Raw genomic sequence first — 26,336 nt, 5'->3', positions numbered from 1 at the left:
ATCTATAAGCTTTTCTTTTTTTTTTTTTTTTTTTTGCTGGTTTTGGCATGCCTGGGGTTAAAGATTCACCTTACCTTCCATCAGCAGGAGTCTGGATGAATGTTCAGCATGGATCTCTTAAATGGGCGGTGCTGGGTTACTCTTGGCCCGATGTGCTGAAAGGCTGGTCAGGGGCGTGGGTTTCCCCTCCAGCAGCACCAAAAACATCGCAAAAAAAGTCTCCTCTGACAAGCCTGTGAGATAAGGACAATTAGTGAGCTGGGAGTCCACTTGCCAGGATTAAGAGTCTGTATCCAGGATGCACCCAGCCAGCTCCAGCTCCAGACCCCTAGACCTGTACCTGCAGCTCACCTTCCTGATCATGATGTCCACCTGGTCATGTTTTGGCCACATCGGAGAAAGGAGGGTACTCCCTGTCCCCAGGTCCTCAGGGGTGAAAGGAAGGACTTTGATTCTCCTTGATGTGAACACCAAGAGCCCGGTGAGGACTGTCAGCGAGAACTTTCTTTCTGTGCAGATAGACCCTTCTATCATCCGTGATGGCTGGTTGGACTTCCTAAGGTAAGCTTGCGAGATTGCTGCTACAAGGAACAGAACAGCTCATGTCATGCTATGAAATTGATACTCGATTTCTAAACCATTTCTCAAGGTTGTTGTGTTTTTTTTTTTTTTCTTCTTCCTTTCTTTTTTTTTTTCTTAAAGCAAGTTCTAATGGAGACGAGAACTGGTTTCCATTAAGATGCACATGTTTGCAATGTAAAAAGCATTTCAGAAATTTATCAGTTATGACTGAAGAAAACTCCTCTGCTTTGCACATACCCGACAATTAGAAGCCTTGGCTTTCTAATGCATCTTTGCACGACATAATGACTCGGGGAGGGTCTGGAACACACGTCTGTTCAATAAATTCGATGCGATCTGGGCTTTTGATAAGCAGACTTCTGGAGGATGCCGAAAGCCTTTTGACTTCCACGTACTATTCAGGCTCCTCATAACTCCAAATCCTGTCTTCTCTCTGGCTCCACAAATAAATATTACAAGCCAAAAAGATCTCTCTGCAGCAACTGCAGAAAACATGTGAACTGTAAAAGCAGTTTAAAACCACTTTGATCATTAAACTTACTCGGGGATATAAAATACTACTAAGCAAGATGTGTGCATTCTGCCAGCCTGTCATCTCAGTCAGTGCTGGAGCACAATGCAGGATCACAAGCCCATCATTCCCACAATCTGTAGAAGCATGCACCCTATAAAGTACTTTAGAACTGTAATGTTTCCTGATGTATATATAGAAAAGTTAAGCATGCATTCTTTTAAATTTTTTTGCTGTTTTTGTTGCACTTACTTGTGTGATACATAGGGGGTCATTTACTAAAAGGCTAATAGCCTATTGGCTTTGCAAGGGGATTTGCACTTTGCAGGGGGAGTTGCCCTTATAGTGAATGAGGGGAAGCTCTACTGCCTTTAGTAAATTAACCTCAGTCCATCTATCTATCTATCTATCTATCTATCTATCTATCTATCTATCTATCTATCTATCATGTCTATGGTTTGTTATATATTTTTCAGATACACTGGGGTTGATTTACTAAAAGGCAAATAGACTGTTGATTTGCACTTTGCAGGGGAAGTTTCTCTTATACAGTAGTGAATGAGGTGAAGTGCTACTGACTTCCACTATCTAAGTGCATGCAAAAATATTCATTTTTGTTCTTGCACTTGGACGGTGGAAGTCAGTAGATCTTTACCTCATTCACTAAACTCAGTTTAATAACCAATCACGTGCAAGGAATATTAAAAAGTAATTTTGCTTGCTTAAGATGGTGGAAGTCAAATTCTATATGCAATTAAATACTGTTTTTAGTATTTATCTTTACACATGATTGGTTATTAAACTGAGTTTAGTGAATGAGATGAAGTTCTGCTGACTTCCACCATCCAAGTGCAAGCAAAAAAAGTGTATTTTTGCTTGCACTTGGATGGTGGAAGTCAGCAGAGCTTCATCTCATTCACTAAACGAACACTTCCCTTATAAAGTGCTATTTGCCTTTTAGTAAATAAACCCCAATGTCTCTAAAACATATATACCAAACCATAGACATGATAGATAGATAGATAGATAGATAGATAGATAGATAGACTAGGGTTGATTTACTAAAGGCAAATATGCTGTTGACTTTGCAAGGGAATTTGAACTTTGCAGGGGAGGTTTCCCTTATAGTGAATGAGGTGAAAACTAATTTTTGTAAACAATACCCGATCACATGCAAGGAAATAAAAAGAGTATTTGCACAAGGGAATTTGCACTTTGCAGGGGAAGTTTTCCCTTCATTTAGGGAATGAGGTGAAGCTGTGCTGACTTCCACCATCCAATTACAAGCAAAAATACACTTTTTTTTTATTTTCCTTGCATGTGATCGGGTATTCTTTGCAAAATGAGTTTTCACCTCATTCACTATAAGGGAAACTTCCCTGCAAAATGCAAATTCCCTTGCAAAGTCAACAGCCTATTTACCTTTAGTAAATCAACCCCTTCTATCTATCTATCTATCTATCTATCTATCTATCTATCTATCTATCTATCTATCTATCTATCTATCTATATCTCTTGTCTATGGTTTGGTATATATTTTTAGAGACAGTGGGGTTGATTTATCAAAGGCAAATCAGGTGTTTGCTTTGCAATGGAATTATTATATTATTATTATTATACAGGATTTATATAGCGTCAACAGTTTGCTCAGCACTTTACACTATGAGGAAGACATTACAGTTACAGTACAATTCAAGGCAAGATGGTTAGGAGGGCCCTGACTGCAATTTTGTCTTAGCTTAGTGAATGTGGTGAAAATTCTCTTTGCAAAAGATGCCCAATCATGAGCAAGGAAAATGTTTTAAAATAAACAGTCTTTTTGCTTGCACGTGATTGGATGACGGAAGAGCTTCACCTCATTCCCTAAGCTAAGGGAAATCTTACCTGCAGAGTGCACATTCCCTTGTAAAGTGCTTTTAGTAAATCAACCCCTATGAATCTTATCTGAATGCAGCACAATGTGAAAATTCCCTTGCAAAGTGAACAGAGTATTTGCCTTTAGTAAATCAACCCCTTATAGACACAACTGGGGCTGATCCATACAACTGGAGAGAATGAAATGAGCATAGACCTGAAGTTGTTGCCAATAGAAACTGATTTATTTTATTGATGTGTTAAATACGATTTGCAGTTGGTCAGTGTGGATGAGAATCTCAGCTTCATGCTCATTCTTATCTCAGGTTTTCATTCATCAGCCTTTCATGTGTACAAATACAGGAATATAAGGGAAGTATCAGCTAATACTTTAATTGTGCTTTCCACAATATTAGACATCCTCATGTCTAATATTTAATAATTGAGTCAGTTTTATTCTAGTCCAGGAAAGAACCAATAAGGTCCTGTGGAATTTTTGTTTGTAAATTCTATCACATGTGAAGCAAGACTGCAGTATTATAGAGTAGCATGAAGCAAAGTAAAAATCCCCTTTTTTTTTTTTTATCACTGTGCTACCCTTGGCATGCAACCGCCAGTGTAAAGTCATCAGTTGTGGCTCCTTCTAGCAGAAAGCTGCATAAAGCTGGTATAGGGCTCAGCAGTGCTCTGTGCATGGGCAGGCATTCACAGTGCTTGTACCTGCACTCAGTTTAATGTTACATTAATCCAGGCATTAACAGAGCCTGATGTAACAGGTTACTCCATCCGATTCGTCAACTCCTGCATCTCTAAGGGCTCATCTTGATGCTGGGGTCACATGAGAGGCTTTTCATGCTTTCATTTGCAAGCCTGCAGTTCTGTAGTTCAGATCTTATGCCAAAAAAAAAAATGCTGCATGTATTACTGAATTGGACAGTTTTTTCCTGTCTTCTACACAGGGATGATACAGAGATTATCACTTTAGCGAGTGCGGCCAACAAAAAAGTTCTTGCATGACCCTGCCCATATGGCAGATGCCTTATGTGTGTTAAGTACAGCGCTGTGGATTTGATGGAGATACTGGGGTTGATGTACTGAAGGACTAGAGCATTACTACTTTGAAAAGTGAATTGTCATTTAAATTAGTGAATACAGTAAAAGCAAAAATTCACTTTAACAAAAATACCCAAATGTGTTCAAAGAAAATGAAAAAGAACAGGATTTGTTCACACCTAATTGAATGATGGAAGTCAACACAGCTTCACCTCTACATTTACATTCACATGCGCTACTTCTTTAGTAAATCAACCCCACCGCAGACATGCTGAACTTTGAAATGAATGCTGCCATTGGTGAGTAATAGCTAGTAATAGCTATTAGCTCATCAATGCAATCAATGCTCATCAATAGTAATAGCTAGAAAAATCAGATGTTTTGATGCCTTTTATTTCACTTTCTGATGATTTTGCAATATCGTTGAATGTTGCTGAGGAGCTGCATGGCTCAACGCTGCCTCACTTCTATATACAGATAGTTATTTAACAAGATAGCTTGAGAATGAATGTATCATAACATTGTAAATTAATCTCGGTCCTTAGTCTCGGTGACTATGTTACTCCATCTCTAAATAGTAACATTGCTACATATTCAAGAATCCCTTTTGTAAATGAAAGATTCTCCTTGCTGGTGTTTGAAACAGAAGTAGGTTTGTTGGGTGAGATTGAATGTAAGGCACCCATTTAATGTCACCTTTATGTGACACTTTCACTTAGTGATGTTTGTCTAGCACAATATAACGTCCAACTTCAAACATGTCTGCTATGGCTCAAGTCATATGTAAGAGACATCACAAGAGAAGCCGTCGTGTCATTTGTGATGGAGGCGCCTGCTTGTTGTGGCACAGCAGGTATTATAACATCTACAAAAACTCTTGGCTGTCATAAAAGAACCATAACTGTTTGTTCCGAATGTTAACATAATATATAGCTGTTTGGAATCTCCCTGGGAATTTATGATGTAGCAATGTAATCACTATAACACATGTACAGTATGGGAAGGAGGTCTTCTTTACCAAATACAGTATTGTATTTGTATGAAAGGATCAGAGGGCTAAGAATACACACAGCACTTATATTATGGATGTCTGCTGGTTCACGCTGGTATGGCAGACTTACTGAAATGAGGATCTTGGGTTAAAACCTTACAATGGCCCTAAATGTCAGGGATTTGTATATTTTTGAGTTTCTCTATATCTGACACAATTTAAAACATACTTACAGGTTAAGAGTCTTTTTCCTCTACTGTATTTCCTAATCGCATGACTGTATTAAGGACATCATAATATAATGCCTTTACTGGGGCAGGGATGGAAGGGAATGGCTCAGTGTACTACGTGAGACACCCCACGAAATAACACTTGCGTTATATATAGGAGAATAAAATAGATACCATTTTTTACACACCGTACACTATGGAAAGCAATTTTGTCAGTGCGTTTGCAAATGCAACAGATATGAGGTCCCCATTGCAGATATCGGATTATTTTTTTAAATACGTGTTTATTTAAAATAATTGAGAAAATCTTATTTTATTATTTTTAATATATTAGTAAACACAGGTGGGGTGGCATACAACGTTAGGAAATCACCAACACTGACAAAGCTGAACTTTATTTAAAAATGAGCCAAGATGAAAGCCTCTTCTCAATATGTAATAAGCCGACCATTGCATATATGTCGTATTTACTTTGTACTCAGCCAAAAGTTTCACTGTGTAGCTCATGTAATAGAGATGTTCTATAACTGAGCATTGAGCAATCAATCAACATTGACTTTACAGAGGCAATGCGTTATGCATTTGGACTAAACCGTGTATGTCGCAGTCATCCTCATTACAAAATTTTAAGAACAAAATGGAAAAAAGACACTGAATAGCCTGGGGTGGAGCAACCTTTTGGTATTACACACTTTTAAATATTTTGGCATTCTTACTGGTGCATGAGTATTGATGCTCTATGGGAATTATTGTGTGGTGCTCTTTCATGAATATCTCCTTACATTAAGGGGGGGGCAAAATAAGTCAATCTGTCCACTCCGGGAGCCCAGGAGGATTTTTTTGGAGCTAGATCCACTGACAACTAGAGGAAACATCATAAGTTAGGTGGCAGCTGTAACTTTTAAGAAGCATTGGCTACCTAGCTCCTGGAATTAGTCCAGCCTTGACTTACAAGGTTCAGTAATTAGTTTTCTTTTCTTATGCTAAAATGTTTAGTTTCTGTTCACATTTCATACACACCAAATTGTGGTTATGAGCACGGGAGATACATTTTTAGCAGCATGGGACAAAATGAATTTCAGATAAAAGGAGTAGACTAAATTGTAAAGACCAGAAGACTGGAAATATAGAACTATTGCCTTTAGCATCTATTCACCTTTTATCTTTCTGCTTTTTGCATTGGGAGCATTAATGTGGTTGGTACAGACAACACACCTACATCAAAAAAGGTTATGTTGTTTTTATGTTCACTACTTGCCAAACTTTATCAGGATCGGGCCCCCGCCCCCCAAAAAAACAATTCTTCTAATATTCCTTACATATATGTTGTTTTTCAGGTAATTTAATCAATTAATAGTAGGGATGTTCAGATACCAAGTACCGTACCCGGTACAAGTACAACAACATGTACAGATAGTTTTCCAGCTCTAAGACTACACTATAGAAAAATTCAAAAGTTAGGAGGCAGCTGTCATTTTTAAGGAGCATACGGAGCTCCTGGGATTTGTACATCTCTGTTTTAATGCATTATTTGTTTTATATAAATATATATCAAGGGATGCACAGATACCATTTTTTCAAGTACCAGTACTGATACTTGTCCAAGTCCTCACAGATACAAGCACTGGTACATTTTTGTTTATAGTCATGTGGCAGTTTTTCTAAAACAATACAGACTAATGATTTCAGAACAGTGGTGGAGCACCAGAGCCAGGTCCCAGCTGCAACCCTGGTAGTTCTTGTGAAAATGCCAAGTATCGGAACTGGTATCTGAACTGGTATCTGAACATCCCTAATTAATAGCATAGTCCCTTGTGTTTTTAAAGCACTGATGTGTCTCTTAAAAAAGCTCCCTTATCACATACTAAATATAAGTATTATGTGCAAATGTTACCTTCAAAATGCTTTGTGTTCAAAGTGTTATATGTGAGTGAGAACATCAACCCCTCTTGTCATATATATCTTATATTGACCCATACTTTATATTGGCATGTTTAATGGGATGACTATTCCTATTATGAATAATGTTTTTCCTGTCAAACAAGAAAGCATTAACAAGTAAACTTGTGATCATGATTATTTTTGATGTTGAGAGTAGACCACTTATAGTAACTTATGTGATCACTTATAGTGACCTATGTGCCAATTTATGGGGTTTTCATCGATCATATATCCAATACACAACAAACATACCAACATAATAACATATTTATGGACTTTGCTAGTATTATACAAGAGTGACTATTCCAAAGTACGCTGACACCTACGGAAATTTTCTTGCTTGTTTCTGGAACTCGCATATTGACAGTTTTACTGTTGGGCAACCACAGACAGTTTACCACTTTCCACTGGAATATTGCCTTGCCTCTCCCTGCTTTTACTGTTCTTCATCACTGCTTCACATTCTCAAACATTTCTTCAGACATATGGGAAATCTGCGCAAACTAGATTTGGGAAAGTCTCAAACTTTGGGAAAATTAGAGGGTCATAAATTCTTACAAAAGCTCAGTTTGTTACCCACACATGTATCAATTCATAATTTGTTCTTTCAACATATGGTTTACTTACATCAGGGCTAGGCAAATCCCAGGAACCACGTAACCAATGCTCCTTAAAAATGACACCTGATATCTGACTTTTCAGGTTTTCTCTACTATTTGTCAATGGATTTGGCTCCTAAAAAATCCTGCTGGCTCTCGGTTGGACATATTGGCTCCTGATTTCCATAGCAATTTGTTCACCCCTGCCTTAGAGGGTATGTTCAAATATGATGTTGTGTAGCAAATATTACTACCTAGATCAAGAATAGCAAAATAATACATTAAGTTAATCAATATATTTTAATCAAATGGGTATGTGTAGTAAGGCATGATTTAAAAAGGTGTTTAATAGAGAAAAACATCATACATTCTGCTTTGTACATCTTAACAGATGTAGGTTTGATGGCTTTAAGTTGGTAGGATGTTTATAGACAGTATACATGTACAGGTTCAGGGTACCAAACATTGAGAAAAGTGCGGCGTATATCCACTATTGGCCTTATTCACTAAACTGCAAAGTACAAAAGTCTGCACGTGTTGAAACATTTGCTCAACTTTGCACATGCATTTGCGCTTTATTAAGGAAAGTCATACGGGTTCCTGTGACATTTTTCCAAGTCAACTGGGCTGTGTGCACAATTTTATACTTGCTGAAATGTCAGAAAGTACGTAAACTCAAGCAAACTAATTTCACCCTTTAGTGAATTGGGCTGTATACAGCTACATTTTCATTTAGCAAATTAATTTTACTGATGAACTCAGAGTGAACTCAGAGAAGTTCATTATTGGGGCAAGACAGGATGCAGTGATCGTCATTGTCATAGGCAATAAAATGAATAGGATAACCCTTACTGTATTGTTTATAGCTGTTTTAATGATGATATGCTGACTTTTGGGTCAGATTTTATTAAATCACTAGTCAATGTAAAGGCATAAATCCAAAAATTGTTTGCAATTGTATTTATATAACCTGTATGTTAAAATATACCCTTAGTGGGACCATCCACTTATACAAAGAGGCAATGTACTTTGTTTTTTTCCCCTATAAAAAGCACTGTTCTCTACCAATAATGTAACAATTTTAAAGCAGAGTTTGTTTAATAACCTTTGTAAAGTGAGCATGAACGAAATGTTATTACAGTCGTGAATACTGTATATTGGTAGATGGTTCTCCATATGAAAAAAAACACAAACTCACCCTTGCAGTGGGGCTCGTTTCGCAGTGGGGCTCGTTTTGTCTAAGGGGCTCAAATAAAGCCTCTGGACTGCTAGACCGGTCCCTACAGCTTCTGCTCCCCTTGGCTTCGGCTGTCTAAGGACCACTGATGCCACCTCTCAGACGTGAGGATGCTGAGGGAGACTCCACAGAGAAAGAGGTGAGTGCTGACAACTGTGGGTATATCTGCTTTATTTTCACCCAGGGCCGGTGCTGCCACTAGGCAAACTAGGTAGCCGCCTAGGGCGCACTGCTACCTAGGGCGCAGCCTCGACCACTCACCCCCTCACGGTGTCCCCCCCATCTATTTCAAATTGTAAAAGCCAATAGCAGGCTGGCTGTTACATCCTCCCACTTAGCAGATGATCAGAACTGAGAGACAACTTTCTCTCTCTGGTCTGCGCCTCTGCTCAGTGGGTGGGGTTTTAATAGCCAGTCTGCTATTGGCTATTTCAAATTAAAATAGCCAATAGCAGTCTGGCTATTGCTCCCGGCTGCTTAAATCAACCTGTCGCCTGCAGAAGTGAGCCGGCAGGAGAATGGGGCAGCGCCGGGGGGATTGGGGGTTATGCCACAGGAGAGGGGCTGGGGCCTGCAGGTAGCTGGATTTGCCTAGAGCGCAAAATAGTCTAGCACCGGCCCTGTTTTCACCCCTAGACAAAATGAGCATTTAACCCTTTCAGAGCGGGGGTAGCCCACTGCAAGGGCAAGTTTGTGATTCTCCTGTAGTTCTTCTTTCATGACTGTAAACTGTAACTATTGTCTGCCAGCCACTGCATCTTTGCACAATGACTGCTGTGATAAAACAGCTACAGTGCTGACATCATATTGGTTCCAATCAGTCTAAGCTGACTAATAGAGGATAGAGGTGACAGAAAGCACAGTAACACACACTAACTTGTGGATCTTCTTGATTATATAAGAAGCACAACCTGGATATACATAACAAAAAAATTAATAAAACAATGACTGCCTATGTATTAAAATTGTAAAATGGAATATTTTTCAGAAAGACATTAAAATCAATTTCTAGAATTAATAACATCTACGTAGAAGCCTAAATCCTATATAACCCTCTTACTATTGCTTGTATTCATATAAAAAAAGGGCTACAGGCGCTTGGGCACTCAGGTACGAACAGGCAAAATAGAAGACAATTCCATTTTTATTGTTGAGTGTTTTTTTTTAGCTCAAAGCTTGCGGGCCGATGCAGACTTGTGAGATCCCAGGATGCGCGTAAAGGGACCGCGCGATCGTGTGTGGTTGCACACAGCAGTTGCCGTGAGCCCCCATTGATTTCAATGGGGCTACATCCACGCGACAGTCGCTGAAAAAAGGTACATGTACCTTTTTTGCGACACGCACCCTGTGTGTTTTTTTCAACCACGATCGTGTGCAATTGCACAGGCAGAATCGTATTGGGAAGCCTTGCGATCTTCCTGGCGCGACTGGGGTGCCATTAGAAAACATTGGCACCGCCAGTGCAATCAGTGGTGGTGGGCGATTCCATGACCACGCAACCACCCGCTTGGTTTCGTGTACGATTGCCGTGCGGTTACTAATCGCCCAAGTGTGAACCTGGCCTTAAGCTACAAACTGCTCACCTTGAAAAAATCTCACTGTCTTCTATGATGTCTGTTCATAACTGAGCACTCAAGCACCTGCAGCAAAACTCCCCTTGCCCAGATGTGAATGTAGCTTTCGATCTGTAAGCACACAGCATTTGATCATGTTATCCATTGTTTCTCCCACAGTAAACATAGGAGTGAAAGTTCTGGGAATGTTTGAATAGCATCACAAGCTTCATCAATACAAACACATGTCAGATTGCAATATGTAGCTTAGTTGCTATACAATAAAGAGGTGGTTGGAACTAGAAACAGGTTCCAGTTGTGGTTCTGGAGGAAGAGGCTATCACTGAAAGACTATTACTGGGTGTACCAGTGCTGCTAAGAGGTGGGCCCCCAAATACATGGCACTGTATGCCATCTTTTTTGGAGATGTAGAAATAGCAGCAGTTAGAGATGTTCTGGGTGTGAGAAATGTAAAAGAGGGAAAAGTCAAAACAAACAAAAAAGCAACAAGCTTGTCAGGTAGGTAGAATGACAGTATAGTTAGAGAGATGTCAGGGAGAGGTTTGAATTTTGGCAAAGGGGAGATAATTATTTTTCTCTGGGTTACATTATAGGTACCTATCAGATATCCATGGAGAAATGGCTAACAGGCAGAATGAAATGGTTGCCATGACTGATGCAGATAAGTGACAAGGGGATAGGACATGAAAAGAAATTCATATTTTGGTATTTGAGGCCAAAGGAGGGGATACTTTGTTGAGTGGTGGCACAGTTAAAGAAAAGTACAGGGTCAAGGCTGAACCCTGGGGTACTCAGAGAGAGAACACGGGAGGAGATAAGGTTTGATAGGGCATTGTCCTGAATGCTAAGTGCAGAGGAGAGATTAAGGAAGAGGAGCAAGGAAAAGCAACATCTTTATTTTACCTTGGCAAGGGGATTGGCCTCTTTTGTTAGTACACTTTCTGTTAAATATGAAATGTAAAAACCAGGCTGTAAAGGGTCAAGGAGTCAGTGATATGCCAATGATAGGTTTAACACAGCATTGAATCAGGATGAATACATATGAGAGAATAGAAATGTGTGTGAAAACAGGCCCATTACCAATAGAAGGCTTTTTCTATTACATGTTTATTTCTTTCTAGGGTTAGCTAACCAGCTCAGAGAAATCTATGTTAATTAATAAAAGTTTCTTTTATATTTCTCCAGTTCCAAAAGACTTGTGACTCTAGCCCGAGGTCTGGCTCCAGCTTTCCTGAGGTTTGGTGGCCCGAGAACAGATTTCTTACAATTCCAGAACATCAAGAACCCAGCAAAGAACAGGGGACCTGGACCTGATGACTATCTAAAAAACTATGAAGATGGTGAGAACATCTACCTTTACTGACTGCTTGCTTGCTAAAGTAGAGATGAATTCATTGCCACTGGCAAGTGTCCTGCTAACACGTAAATTATTAGATCACACTCCACTTTTTGTTGATAGGAAATTGATTGCTTAATAATGGGGGATTGGGAATGCAATTTTTTTGTTGAGGGTGGAAAGAGAATGCCAACATTGAATTCTGTAAGAGGCTGGGTGCTAATTGGACCCAGTGACATCTACCCCCAAAAAACTATTAATTATAGCTATAAATCATCTTTAATTTATAAGCCTCCTGAATATAATTTATAATCTGGTTTTAAAGACCTAACTAAAGAGACAGAATAACTTGTTCAATAATTTCAAGCTCTATTTATGTATATCTAAACCCTTACATTTGTATGCATGCAATGCTCTCATCTTCATCCTCTCCACTCATGCCAAGGGTTTGTGTTTCCTAGATCCTTCATCACTTTCTCCAAAGGTTAATGCTCGCATCTAGGACTTCTCCAGAGCTTCTTTCATCCTCTAGAAATCTCTACCCCAATCTGTCTGACTTTCTCCTAGTCTGTCTACCTTTAGGGGATCCCTGAAAACTAATCACTTTGGGGAAGCTTATCCCGCCTCTACCCTTAGATTGAAATTTTACTTTCTTGAATAACTCATCCCCTCACAGTTATTACTTTATGTATAACTTGACCTTGAATTGTATTGTAACTCTGTTGTCTCCCTTTTATATTGCAAAGTGCTGGACAGAGTGATTTTTATAGCTCCAACAGTTTGCACAGCGTTTTACAATATAAAGAAGAAATTACAGTTACAATACAATTCAAGACAAGATGGTAAGAAGGGTCCTGCTCAAGAGGGTTTACAATCTAAAAGGGAGGGGCAAGTGATACATGAGGAGGTAGCTGTGTGGGGATGAAATGTTTGAGAACGTGATGGTTGAGTGGTTAGGTTGAGGTGGTATAGGCTTCCCTGAAGAGATGAGTCTTTAGAGATCGCCTAAAGGCAGACAGAGTAGGAGATAGCCAGACAGGTTGGTGCAGGGAGTTCCATAGGATGGGAGAGAGATGTGGGGAGAGTTGTGAATGGCTTTGTAAGTGGTTGCTGATATTTTGAATTTTATCCTTTGGGCGATTGGAAGCCAGTGGAGGGATTGGCAGAGGGGGGTTGCAGACACTGAACGATTGGTTAGGTGGACGAGTCTAGCAGCAGCGTTCATGATAGACTGAAGGGGGAGGAGCCTGTGTAGAGGTAAGGCAATAAGGAGGGAGTTGCAATAGTCGAGACAAGAGATAGGAAGGGGCGTATTTTGGAAATGTTATGAAGGTGAAGACAGCAGGATTTGGATAGTGATTGGATGTGTGGCAGAAAGGTGAGATCAGAGTCAAGGATCACACCTAGCACCTTGGCATGGGGGAAGGTAGGGATAGTTGTGTTATCAATCTCATAATAATTACATTGTATTCCTTTATTATGAATGTTTGAATGATTCAATTAAATGCTGATTTGAGATTGCCCATATACAGTATATGTATATTCCCTGTTTATAACTTCCTCCTCTCCTCTGTGATGGTTTGTCACTCCAGTCACTGAACCCCCAGCTCTAAGCAGAGATGCTTTATATGTCTTCACATACACCACACTCAGGAAAGTAGCAGCCTCCGACAATGAACCTTTCCGCAGATCATGTTAGTAGGACTCTGAAGTTTTCATCACCTAAATGTGGAACAGAGCTCTGGCAACTGTGTCTGGAAGAGCGAGGGGAGGGCACATGTGGTGCATATTTAGTAATCTGTAAATCAAAAAAGGTGTGGTAGGGGCTATTTCCTGCCCCACAAATACAGAATTATTGTTTACTAGAACAATCCTTTCAAATTCATTGCAGGTTTCTTCAAGGTGTAATTTCAACCACAAATTATCTGTCCACATTTCCAGCCTGCTACATTTCCAGCCTACAGTTAAAGTAGAAGCTGAAGAAGAAAAAAATGTAGGCCGACGGATAAATGTTTCTGCAGCATAATTCAAAAAGGGGATTCATCATTTAATATTTTCAAAACTGCACAATAGTAAAGAGAATACAATTTCTCTGGATATTATATATTATGCATTCAAATAGCCAGTGTGCCCCAACACAATATAAATATAAATATAAAGGGAAAACCGCAAGATGGATATTGTTGTTTTCTATGTCCTTGGTCTAATGGCATACAAGGCCTTGAGTCATATGAAAAAGTAAGGAAATCCCATTTAAATTGTTGACATTTTAAAACATATTTAAACATTAGATCTTGATTAAAAAAGTTGATATTCTTGGATGACACATAACATTGACATCTTGTATTCACTTTTATGATCTTAATTAAGGTGACACTAAACTCAGGAGTTAAATCATAAAAATGCATTTACGTTCTGTGTATCTTATTTGTGTATCAATCGGCTGTAGATCCTCCTATCATCTCTGAATTGGTGCCGACACTGTCCTTCCTTCTGGAGGATGGCTACTTTTGTTCCACATGGTGACTGTGTGTTTTGTAAATAGCTACCACCCCAAAGTCACTCCTGTGGTACACTACAATATTATTTTTAATTTAATAATTTGTACTTGTACTAGATTGTAGTCCATCACAGGAGCGAGCTTGGAGTGGTGGCTACTTTACAATACACACAGCTGCCATGGGGAAAAAAAAGTACCGTATTTGCCGGCGTATAAGACGGGGTTTGAGACCCAAAATAATCGCCCGAAAATCGGGGGTCGTCTTATACGCTGGGTATACTACGGTATACTGTATTAGTATAGCCAAAAACCTATATTTTTACACAAAAAGTGGGGGGTCGTCTTATACGCCCAGCCGTCTTATACGCCGTCAAATACGGTAGCCAGTAGTGATACACAAATAAGACAGATTTATGTTAATAGTTAAGGTACATGAATGCATTTTTAAGGATTAATTTCTGAGTTTAGTGTTACTGTAACAAAAAATATTTCTTATACAGAAGAAGGAAGGACACCCCCATATTTACCACCACTTCAAATCCATGAAATAGAATCAGGTGCTCCATATTAGGTGCCGATGGTTAGAATCTCCCTTTGCAGGTGCAACCTGTCACATTTTATGGTGTTCTCTTTGCTATTGAAATGTGTTGTGTCATCATGCTAAGATCAATTGTTTCCAAGGCCCTCAGAAAGAAAGTTATGGATTCCAGTGAGTCTGGCAAGGAATTTAAAAAGATTGGGTAAACTGAAATTAATTATTGCAGTGTAAAGAAAATAACCTACAAGTGGTATAGCTGTTAAACAACTGCAAATATGTCCAGGACTGGCCTGCCCAGCAAATATAACCCAAGAGCTGATAATATGATGCTAAAAGAGTTCGTCAAGAACCTCAACATTTTATTGCAGGGTGTTCAGGTAACTCTTGCAAGGTTAGGGTCAAAGTGCATGCATCTATGATCAGAAATACACTACACCAATTCAGCCTGCATGAGAGGTGTGTTTAAGAAGCCTTTGCTGTCCAAAAAAGCATTAGAACAAGATTACAATTTGCCATTGAGCAATTAGGCAAAGACCAGGTCTTCTGGAACAAGGTGCTGAAGACTAATCACCCAGAGATAGGGATGTCTGGTCACGGTAAGAGTAGACATGTTTGCCTCAAAACCAAAGACAGTGTTTCAGGATGTGACTCTTATAACAATTGTGAAGTAGGAATGTATTTCCTAAGGCTCTGGTTCACATGTGTGCAATGCGGGGCCGTGTATGGCTAGCTTAAAGCTGACCATACACTATACGATTTGATTCTACCATCAACTATGTAGTGCAAGTGCCTGCCTGATTGGATACACATTGAATGAATTGTTTAGCTTTGTCCTCATATTACGTCAGCTACTGGATATATATTGTGTTGAAAGATTGCAAAGTTGTACCACATGTTTTCTCAGTCTTGTAGCTTATTTATTACAATATCCTATAATACTCTTAATAGAATTATTGCATGTTACACTCAAAAGACATTACATATGATATCTTTAAAAAAAGGGGGAATATTTATGAAAAGGATTAAAGACAATATACATAATAATGTCACATACCACAAGACAAATCAACTCCACTCAGTGCAATGAGAGCCTACAATTTAGCACAGCCCTAGAGCAGAGACAAGGTTAATTAAAATGGCCCCTTTACATCTCTGCACATTTTTTGCATTAAGGACATGGTCTGCATCTCTGGATTGTTGTTGTCTGAGGAAGATGGCCCTCTTATGCCTTTGATGTGTCTGTCCATGTTTCTTATGTCAAGAATACTGCTTGCAGAGAGCAAAAATTGCGCTGCTGGAATCTGCTATGGATTACTTGTAACAGTGCAAAGATACAAATGCCAATAGGTCTAATATAATAATAATAATGATAATAATAATATTCTAATTATTATTATTGTTATTATTATTAACAGCAACAATAATAATAATAATAACAACAAGTCATATCTTTAGGAGAGTCTAAATTCTCAAACAATGGGATATGTTTACTAAAGACTATAAGCTCAATTCACAAAATATCTTTGTTTCAGCAATGTGACTTTAATTTTCTGATTTTGATATTGGGCTCAATGAAACTGCCACTTATTTAATTGTTATCCTTATCCTGATGTGTTAGCTTTGTAGATTCAGCGTATTATGTGTACACTGGCACTTGGGGAAACGAAACACAGGTGATATTTAGGTAGATGCACACAGATGTAGGGGTTTGCACACAGTTGGCGATATTACCATTCAGGATCTACGATCTGTTGCCTGTGTCCTTCAATGAACGGAGAGAAAAGGATTTTACGGTGAGTACAAAAATCCTATTTTTTTTCTTTATTCTGACACAAAGCTGTGTATTTTTTTCCTATTTTGACACGGTTCCGTGTCAGAATAAAGAAAAAAAAGAAAAAGCAGTGTTTCTCTCCTGGGCGGCCGGGAGCGGGAGACTCTCGGAACGCCCGGGAGAGGTTTTTTTTACTTCTTTTTTTTTTTGACGGCAGCAGAACCGCCGGACAATGGACGGACACTGTTGGGCGGAGCTAGCTGTCATTGCTAGCTCCGCACAATCATTTTCTATTTATTTTTTTGTGCTTTTTAAACTATTTTTCTGTTCTGCTTGGTCCCTCAGAGGGACCGAGCAGAACAGCCGAGCCGAATGCCGCTCAGCGGCATTCGGCTATTCACTCACTGCTGTTCAGCATCTCTGAGAATAGACCGAACAGCAGCGAGTAGCCTGCCGAAGGTTCGGCTCAGCCGATCCAGATGTTGGATCTGCTGAGTCGAACTCTTTCTGCACTTCGGGTCGGCCGAACATGCTCACCCGAAGCCACGCAAAGCCACCCGATGTACGGCTGATTTCAGCCGATATACGGCTGAAATCAGCCGTACCAGCCTGAAGTGAATAGCCCACCAGCGTTCGGCTCACTTCTCTTCAGGTCGGTATTTCACTCGGCTGCCTACTTCAGCTTAGTGAATAGACCCCATAGTGTCATAAGCAAATGCAACGTTTCAGAACCACACTTTATCAGGTCTCTCAGGTCTCTTTATCAGGCAAAACAATCTTGGTCACATTGTTTTGCTTGATGAAGGGACTGCATGTGGTAAAAGACAAATCGATGAAGTGGACCTTGGTTTGCTGGTGACCTCATTATCTCCTTTAGTTTTACGGCACCATCTGTTGGCCATTTCAGCCCCCATTTAAGCTACACATAAGGAGACGTCGGTTTGGAGTGTAATGGGATGCCTCCGAATTAATTTTATTTGTTGTTAACCACTTAATTTGGATTTTGCCACTATTTTATGGGCTTGTGAGTTGAGCTTCTAGATTGTTGTTCTTATTACATATTATTCTGCTATTTGAGTATATTAAGATGCCGTGTGAAGCCAATACACACTGCAAAGGTTTCCAGATCATTTGTGGTATAATTATGTATTATTGTTGCTTTTCTAGATGCATTTGTATCTGCTATATATTCCTATATATTGGTATTATCTCTAATTCAGTCCCGAGTTGAGACGCTTGCTTCATGTAATCCAGCATATCGGCATATACATTTTATTCTACTGTACACTGCAACTGCACATCCGTACAGGGATGGATGCATGGCCCTGGACCCAATCTGTCTGATTCCAGGGTTGTTTATCTGTCCTTGTATAGATGTAAAGCTCGGAAAAATCCATGCAGCCGCTGCACCATTGAATTTTAGGGACTGCTGGCCGCAGCTGTATGGAGCACTGCACATAATTATTCAACAAGGCTGCACCCACCCCAAAGTTGTTGCTGTGTATATTCCATCTAGTCACTGGTATACTTAGCAAAAAATGTTGCTTTTTCTGATAAGTGAACTGCTACATTCCCAAGCACCATTTACTTGGAAACAGATTGGGGGGCATTTATTAGTTCTGTTGCAAAACAAGGCAACGCTAAACAGGAGAATTGAGACAGATTAGGAGACATATTAACTATATCATTGCAGCTTGATTCCTAAATTCCTCCCCTTGCTACTTTAAATTAAGAATGCAATAATAAACTGCCTGTCCAAAAAAGAAATTCACCACCTGGATTTAGCTAAGCAAATAGGTCAGAGCCTTCCATTGGATAATAGGTCTAAGCTCAGCAAGGTCATGTCCCTAAAAAATGAGGTCATCTGCTACCTGAATGCACTGAATGACCAGGTTTTTCCATCAATTGATTTTTTTCTTCCCTGATAACTAGTAATAATATTCCAAGATGACAATGCCAGGATTCATTGGGCTCAGATTGTGAAAGAGTGGTTCAAGGAGCATGAGACATCATTATCACACATTAATTGGCCACCATAGAGTCCAGACCTTCACCCCATTGAGAGTCTCTTGGATGTGCTGGAGTAGACCTTATGCAGTGGTCTGGCTCTCCCATCATCACTACAAGATCTTGGTGAAACAATAATGCAACTCTGAACTGTTGCGACCAGAACTTATCAAAATGATGCCACAGCGAATGTGTGCCGTAATCAAAGTTAAGGCGGTCCAACGAAATATTAGAGTGCAACCTTTTTTTGGACAGGCAGTGTATAAAACCTTCCCCTGACCAATTCTTAAATGTTAGTCTGTATAGAGTGAAAATCTCATCTACAGTAGTAAACCTGTCACAGACCTTAGCCAAACTGTCTCCGTTTGCTGACCAGGACTGCAGGCACAGGGGTTGCAAGTGCACAAAAAAAAGAGGCAGCCGCATTTGCGATAGATGTGTTAAATGTTGTCATTAATTTGCTTGGTAAGTATGTCACTTTATTTCACCTATTTGTGATTTTTAGCACTGGCAGCATACATTTGGTTAACTTGACCTTAACTTTATGACTAATTTGCTGCCTAAATAATTTAAAACATTTATTTTAGGGACATGTAATGCTTCTTTTTCTTTTGGTACACAGATTTTATGCATTCCTTGCGATTTATTATATTTGTTTGACAACTGACAAAAAAGTAATTTATATATATAATCGGGAAGACAAAAGAGCAGTGTAAGACAATTTTTATTTAGTTTCATTCAGGCAGTATGTGGGGTATATTAAATTGCCTTGAGACAAGAGACCTCCATTTTCAATAAGAAATAGCCAATTCGGATTTTATTTACACTATCAGATAGGTAACTACTGACACCAATGATCACCAATGAAAGGGGCAATTCTCCATTGACCACCAATGTGAGGGAACATTTAACATTTTTAGTGTCTGCATTTACTTTCTTTTATTTATGATGATTATGATTATTAATAATAATAATAATAATAATAATAATAATAACAACAGTTTCATTATATTATTATTATTTAATATTTATTTGTATTAGTAATAATAATAATAACAACAACAACAATATGTAATTACATTATTCATTATTTAGTAGTATTTATTTGTATTTCTCAACTTTCTCCCCATGCTAATGTGCCAAATGTAGATATAATAATTACTAGCGAGGGTTCCTTGAGACCTAAAAGTTTTTACTCAAGTGTATCTCCTTATGAAAAAGCTTGAGAAATGCTGATCTATGCTCATAGGTCTGTTATGCATCCCAAATGTAATGCAAAGTGGGTGACCTGAATTTTTAAGCCGTATTTTTTGTTGACAAATTTTATATTATGCTGTGATTTTTTTAATGAATATGTTACGTAGGAAAAATTATAATTGAAAAAGTTAAGTATATCTAAACTAAAAAGCAAACATTGTATATATTGCAGCTTACCAATTCTGTAGATGTGGTAAAAAAAATAGTTTTATTTTTTCCTTTATATTTACCTGGTGATCTGGCCAGTAAGTCTGTTATTTTTCAACTTCCTTTAGCAGACCAAGCTGTCCAGCAAATGTGGCAGCTAGAGGGTTGAAACAAACCATTGAACACTGACAGGAGTGTTTAAAATGATCAGCTTTCATTCCTTTATGTAAAACCTTTATTACAAAAAAAACCCAAAATGTTAAGAAAGTGTTAGCTGGCTTTCTGATTTAATTTGTTAATCAAGTCCACCAAAATCTGCCAGCACATCTAACACCACCCTCCGCACAGGGTGACAATGCTACTGTTCAAGAATGATTCCACCTAAGACAGGAAGTGTGTTACTGGCCAGATTTCCAAGTGAAAATAAAGAAAAAACAGAGCCTAAAAAGCAAAAACTAATGCAACCCACACATTTAAGGATTTGTAAGCTGAAATATATAACATTTTACTTGCAGGCTTATTTAGACATGTGAACTTGCCTTCATTAAAAAAAAAAAACCTCAGTGAGGATGATGAGGAATTATTGAGGAAAGAAAAAAGCTTAGCAAAATGTGTTGGGAAACTCATTAAAGTTTTCCTTAGAGTACATTTTTTGGATTAAATTGTATAACAAATACAAAATAAATTACAATAAGTTTTAAACATACAAGAAAGAAAAAACACATTTATGTGTTTTGTCTTCATTATCAAAGCAATCCGTGCTGTATGATAATTTACTGGTACACTAAATGATTGATAGAATAAGCCTAATTAAAAGAAATGTATGAGCAAGCTCAATATGACCTTGGAATTATAACCGAGAGGTATAAATCAGTACTTGGGATGTGTCTTTGTTTTAAGAAATGTACTTAGTAGAGAAAGTTTTCAATTTCCCCTAATCTTTTTGTTGCATGCTTCATATTTGCGCTAATGTTTTTATAACCTGCAGGTGTCACTATATATTTTCTTGGAGAAGACAGTCTATCAGAAAGGCTCACTTTACATTACAGTAGTATACGAAAAGATTCACTGGTGTAATTATGTGAAGATAAACCTAAGAAACCACTGTGTAACAATTTAAGTACAAAGTCATTTAGTTTGAATTCTAATCCTATATATATTTGTGTCCTCTGCACATTGTGCCAAAGAGCTGATTATATTATTTACCTGAATATTATGTCTTACTAACAGAAAGTTTAAGTGACACCTTTATTGGCTAACTTAAATTGACACTGAACTCAGGAGCTAAACCCTAAAAATACATTCAAGTATCCTAACTATTAACAAAAATGTATCTTATTTGTGTATCACTCGGCTGTAGATTGTCGACTGTCCTTCCTTCTAGAGGGGGTCTACTTTTGTTCCCCATGGTCCCTGTGTGTGTTGTAATGTAGCCACCATTCCAAGCTCGCTTCCGTGATGGACTACAATCTCAATACAAATGAGTAAACTAAATGTGAGATTGTAGTCCATCACAGGAGCAAACTTGGAGCGGTGACTACTTTACAACACACACAGGGACCATGGGGAACAAAAGTAGCCACCCTCCAGAAGGAAGGACAGGGTCAGCACCAAATCAGTGATGATTTGAGGATCTACAGCCGAGTGATACACAAATAAGATACATTTTTGTTAATAGTAATGTTACATTGTTAAGATTTAACTCCTTAGTGTCACTTTCAATTCATATTTTCAGGAGCTTTATGTCGCTTGCTCAGACATTATACCCGAGGAAGGGTATTAAGGTATATTGCTCGAGGAAGGATCATAAGAACCCCAAAATTAAGATTAGCCAATAAAAGGTATTACACTTTCTGCATTGATTTATAACTAACATGGTACAAGCCTTTACTAGTGTTATATCATACTGGAAAAGAACATTTTATTGCAAGCCATAGATGACCAAAAATTTAAATTAATATATATATATATTTTTTGGCAGATATTGTACGCAGTGACATCTCTCTGGACAAACAGAAAGGGTGCAAAATAGCTCAGCATCCAGACACCATGCTTGAACTGCAGAGAGAGAAGGCAGCCCAGATGCATTTGGTGTTACTAAAAGAACATTTCTCGAACACCTACAGCAACCTCACGCTAACTGGTAAGAACTAAAGATATTTTTATCATGTACAGTGAGTGAGGATAAGTGATTGCTAGAGCACATCTAGCTTTTAAGGTAATAGGGAATGTCTACTATTTTGCATATATTTATTTTATTTTTTAGTCTCTTTCTGAATGAAGAAATCACATCTTTGCGTTTTTATATTTCATATATAAAAATTAGAAATGCTGCATATAAATTTGCCATATTTACCTCTTGCATCCAGCAAGTGTTCAGTGTGAGGCTACTCCAGGTTTTCTGGAGTCTGATTTAATCCTTTGCTGTGAACCGCTGATGTTGTGAACAGACCTTAACAGTAGAAGATCAAATATTACAGTTGAATAATTTAGAGGAGGGACACATCCCCTTTCTTTTTCAAGTACAGATGGACCCATCCAAATTTTTCTTTTGGATTTACTCTGCAAAAACAGTTAACTAGTGCAGAGCCCTTGCTGGGCTTTCTTATTTGAATGCACAGCATGTTATGCATTTTTATATTTATTATCTTGTACCATTAAAATAGATATCTAAAATAAAGTAAACCAAAAAACATTATAGCTTCTCTGCTAAGAAAAGTTCATTGGTCTGGTGATATCACCACTGAATCTTTGATTTTTGCATTTGCATGCAGTGGGGTTGATTTACTTAATTTGTAAACTTGAATACCCAATTGTTTGTTTGGAATTCGAAAAAAAAAACCAGGGTCTTGCCTTACACATGATTGTATGATTAAAGTAAACCCAACTTCGCTTTTCAGCCCTTTACATCTATTGTTGTGGTTTTGGTTTACAAAAGTTAAATAGAAAAGGCGATTAAGAGGGTATATGATCACATTGTATAAATACATAAATAAATAACCAATATTCCTCTAGAACTACTGAAGATTTGGGTTATTCACAAAGCTAGCCGAAGGATCAGCCGTAGCTCCAGCTGATCCTTCGGCTAGCTTCGGCCGCCGGAGCCCTTCGGTTCAGTAGAGCCGAATGGTGCTCGGGGGCATTCGGCTATTCACTCACTGCCGTTCGGCCCCTATGATAATAGGCCGAACGGCAGCGAGTAGCCTGCTGGGGGTTCAGCTCAGCCGATCCAGATGTTGGATTGGCTGAGTCAAGCTCCTTCTGCACTTCGTGGTGCAGAGCATGTTCGGCTGAACCGAAGCCAGCCAAAGCAAGCCGATGGATGGCTGATTTCAGCCGTACAAGCCTGAACTGAATAGCCTTTGGCAGCTTTGTGAATAACCCTCCAAGGGTTCTAAGAATGCAGATTTTTTAAATCTATTTAATTTTTTCTTCTAGTTGAACTGGATGGACATTCATCCTAACTATATAACTATGCAGCATAGAAAACCAATCCCATTCTCTGGCTTTTTGATGTTGTTACCCGATTCATATTTTCTACTATGTTCCAATTTTTTTTCAGTTGCAGTAAATGTTTATAGTGTCTTTTCCCTATGCTAAGCTGAAATACCCAACACCAGTTCACCGTTGGCTTTATCATGACTGTCCCTCCATCACATGACTGTGGGAAAAAGAAATCCATAATGCACTACAAAAGTCGCTGTGCTGCGTTCAGCCGTTTCTAAAATAAATCACTCTCCCCTTACTGATGTTCCTCTTTTGAATTGAAAACTTGTCATAATGAACCTTGCATATCTCAAGGAAGCTGTGAGCTATATCGTGTACGGCCACCCAGGAGGGGCAGGTTATAGAGGTGATATCAATATAAACACAGTCCACCGGACTGCCAAGAAAACCCCAAGGACAAGAACAACCAGAGAAATGTTGAAACAAGCTGCTTTTTATTTGAGCTCAGCAAAGGAAATAGACACTGCACTTTTCAAAACTAAATTGAAGTATTTCATTCTTTAATCTCTTTATAGTCATGTAGGCAGTGGTGTCCCTAGCCTTCTTGCTGAGGCAGGGGGGGTGGTGGTGCACGCAATCAGAGCAGTGGGAGGTGGGCAGAAGAGACAGCATTGCTGACCACTGCAGGTTCTGAATCTCCCCACCCTGCTCTTAGCAACCTGGGATGCTCTGTCTGGAAAGGGGGCGTTAAAGGGATGGCCCTGCCTGTACCTCGACAAGTTATGATTTGTGACTTATTTTTGCATGCTTGAATTGCAGAGAAGGAAAGGAGGCATGAATGTCCAAATCTGTTACATTACAGAGAGCACTGGGTCTTTCTCTGGATCCTATTAAACTGCAAAATTACATTTAGATTTCCCCTACTGAAACAGGAAAGTGGAGATAAGTGGAGAGTAAGGCTATGTTCACACCAGGCCTGGATCAGATCTGCAGCAGATCTGCAAATGCAGTGCAGTGCATTTTTGCCACAATTTTTGGCTTCAATTGGGCTTTCAGGTACAGTCCAGTACGTTCCAGTGCGTTTGCATGCATTTTTCATGCATTTTTCATGCATTTCCATGCGTTCCAGAATAGAGAAAATGAGACAAGCCATATTTTTTTGCCTGTACTGGAACTGACTGCACTGATGTGAACAGAGAAATACAATGGGGCTACATTAGGATGCTTTTTTGGTCTGGGAACAAACTGTTTTGGTCTGGACATGGTCCGGACATGGGGTGAACAAGGGCTTGTACCAGTACGTTCAAGGACGATTAGCTACTGGAACGCACTGGATGATATCCTGGGCGGCTCCCTGCATTCTAGGGCGGGAGGGGGCATGGTGGTGCATGACTGCAGTGCCATTGACTTGAATGCACCGCCATGCCTCGCCCACCCCAGGATGCAGGGAACTGGCCAGGATGCGATCCAGTTCGTTGGAGACTGAAAGAGAAAAGTGGAGGTTGTTAGTGCAAAAACTGCATATCCAATACTGCAACTTCAATTGGGCTTTAAATAATAAAATGGCAAGTTCTAAAGTCAAATATGTACCCTGTCCCTTAAAGTGGAAAAGCCAATGCTCACTGAAAGTAAAGGGATTTAGTGGTGCAAGTTCAGCAGACCAGCGAGCTTGTGAATGTAGCTGATAGCCTTACTACAGCTGAGAAAGTTGTGGGCATAATCCCTGAATCAGTAAAAGCCTCTATTGGTGTTGTGTATGTTTTCTTATTTAACACATAAAAAATAAAAGATTAAAACTGAAAGTAACTGACAGTTATATTAAAAGGAATGTATAGGTTTTTTTTGCCAGGTAGACAAGAAATATATATTATTCAGATTTGTATCCAGCCAGCAGGTGGATATTTGAGCTTCTTTGTTTCCTCTGTCTCCTTACCACCTGTAAAAAGCCTGTTTACAGATCTCAGTAGCTAAAGCTGAAATTTACATTCACAAGTGAATTAATAAGAAGAATGATTCATACCTTATCTAAGCCATCTAAGGTCCCATAGGAGCTTTTGCCATAATGTTCAATGTGTAATTGATTAGGCTTTCCTGCTACTTTTAGGGCCATGTCACACTACTACAAATCTGTCTGCTTGCTTGTTTTCTCTTGTGAATTGATGGTGTAGCTGACTACAATACTCATCAAAGCAGCTACAGATTGCTGTTGTGCCATGGTTATCAACATCTGTATAGGATAACATGAGTACCTACTGAAACGGGTGATCCTGTAGCAGCTCCAAACCCCGCAAAACAGCCAGTGACTGAGCTACAAATCGCTTGGAATGTCTGGGTAAGATTTTTTAGGACTACAATTTTTTTCATAGCAACAATAGCACTAAGCTACATTGCTGCTGTGAAACCAGAGGCACCCCTATAATGAGGCAGCACATGGAGGCTGCTTTAGGCATCATCACCCCACACCCCCTTGTAATGTGCACCACCCCAACCCCCGGCTCAGGTGGCAAAAAGTGTAGGGACACCCCTGTGTAAAATCACCAGTGTGACATGGGCCTTACTGTTAGTTGCTTTTGTAAGTGTCTCTATTATTATCATTGTACTGCATTCAGATAAGATTCATAGGGGTTGATTTACTAAAAGCAAAAGACTGTTCACTGTACAAGGGAATGTGCACTTTGCAGGCAATTTCCCACTTGAATGGAATGAAGCTCTGCTGACTTCCATCATCCAGTCAGGTGCGAGCAAAAATACAGTTTTTTTT

At 39.0% G+C, this 26,336-nt stretch overlaps 1 protein-coding gene across 1 annotated transcript in view; it reads left to right on the top strand.

The window, feature by feature from the left end:
- The first annotated feature begins 298 nt into the window (after positions 1-298).
- Positions 299-26,336, top strand: part of HPSE2 (heparanase 2 (inactive)) — a 165,632-nt gene continuing 139,594 nt past the window's right edge. Inside the window, exons 1-3 of the mRNA XM_018557128.1 lie at positions 299-561; positions 11,758-11,912; positions 22,110-22,271. Of these exons, the coding sequence (XP_018412630.1) occupies positions 299-561; positions 11,758-11,912; positions 22,110-22,271 (580 nt within the window). The remainder of the gene's footprint in view (positions 562-11,757; positions 11,913-22,109; positions 22,272-26,336) is intronic.

The sequence above is a fragment of the Nanorana parkeri genome, unplaced genomic scaffold, assembly GCF_000935625.1.
Source record: "Nanorana parkeri isolate BGI_ZX_2015 unplaced genomic scaffold, ASM93562v1 scaffold2, whole genome shotgun sequence".
In the NCBI taxonomy this organism is placed as follows: Eukaryota; Metazoa; Chordata; class Amphibia; order Anura; family Dicroglossidae; genus Nanorana; species Nanorana parkeri.
Note: the sequence above shows the minus strand (reverse complement) of the source record. Positions and strands in the feature narration are given on the sequence as shown.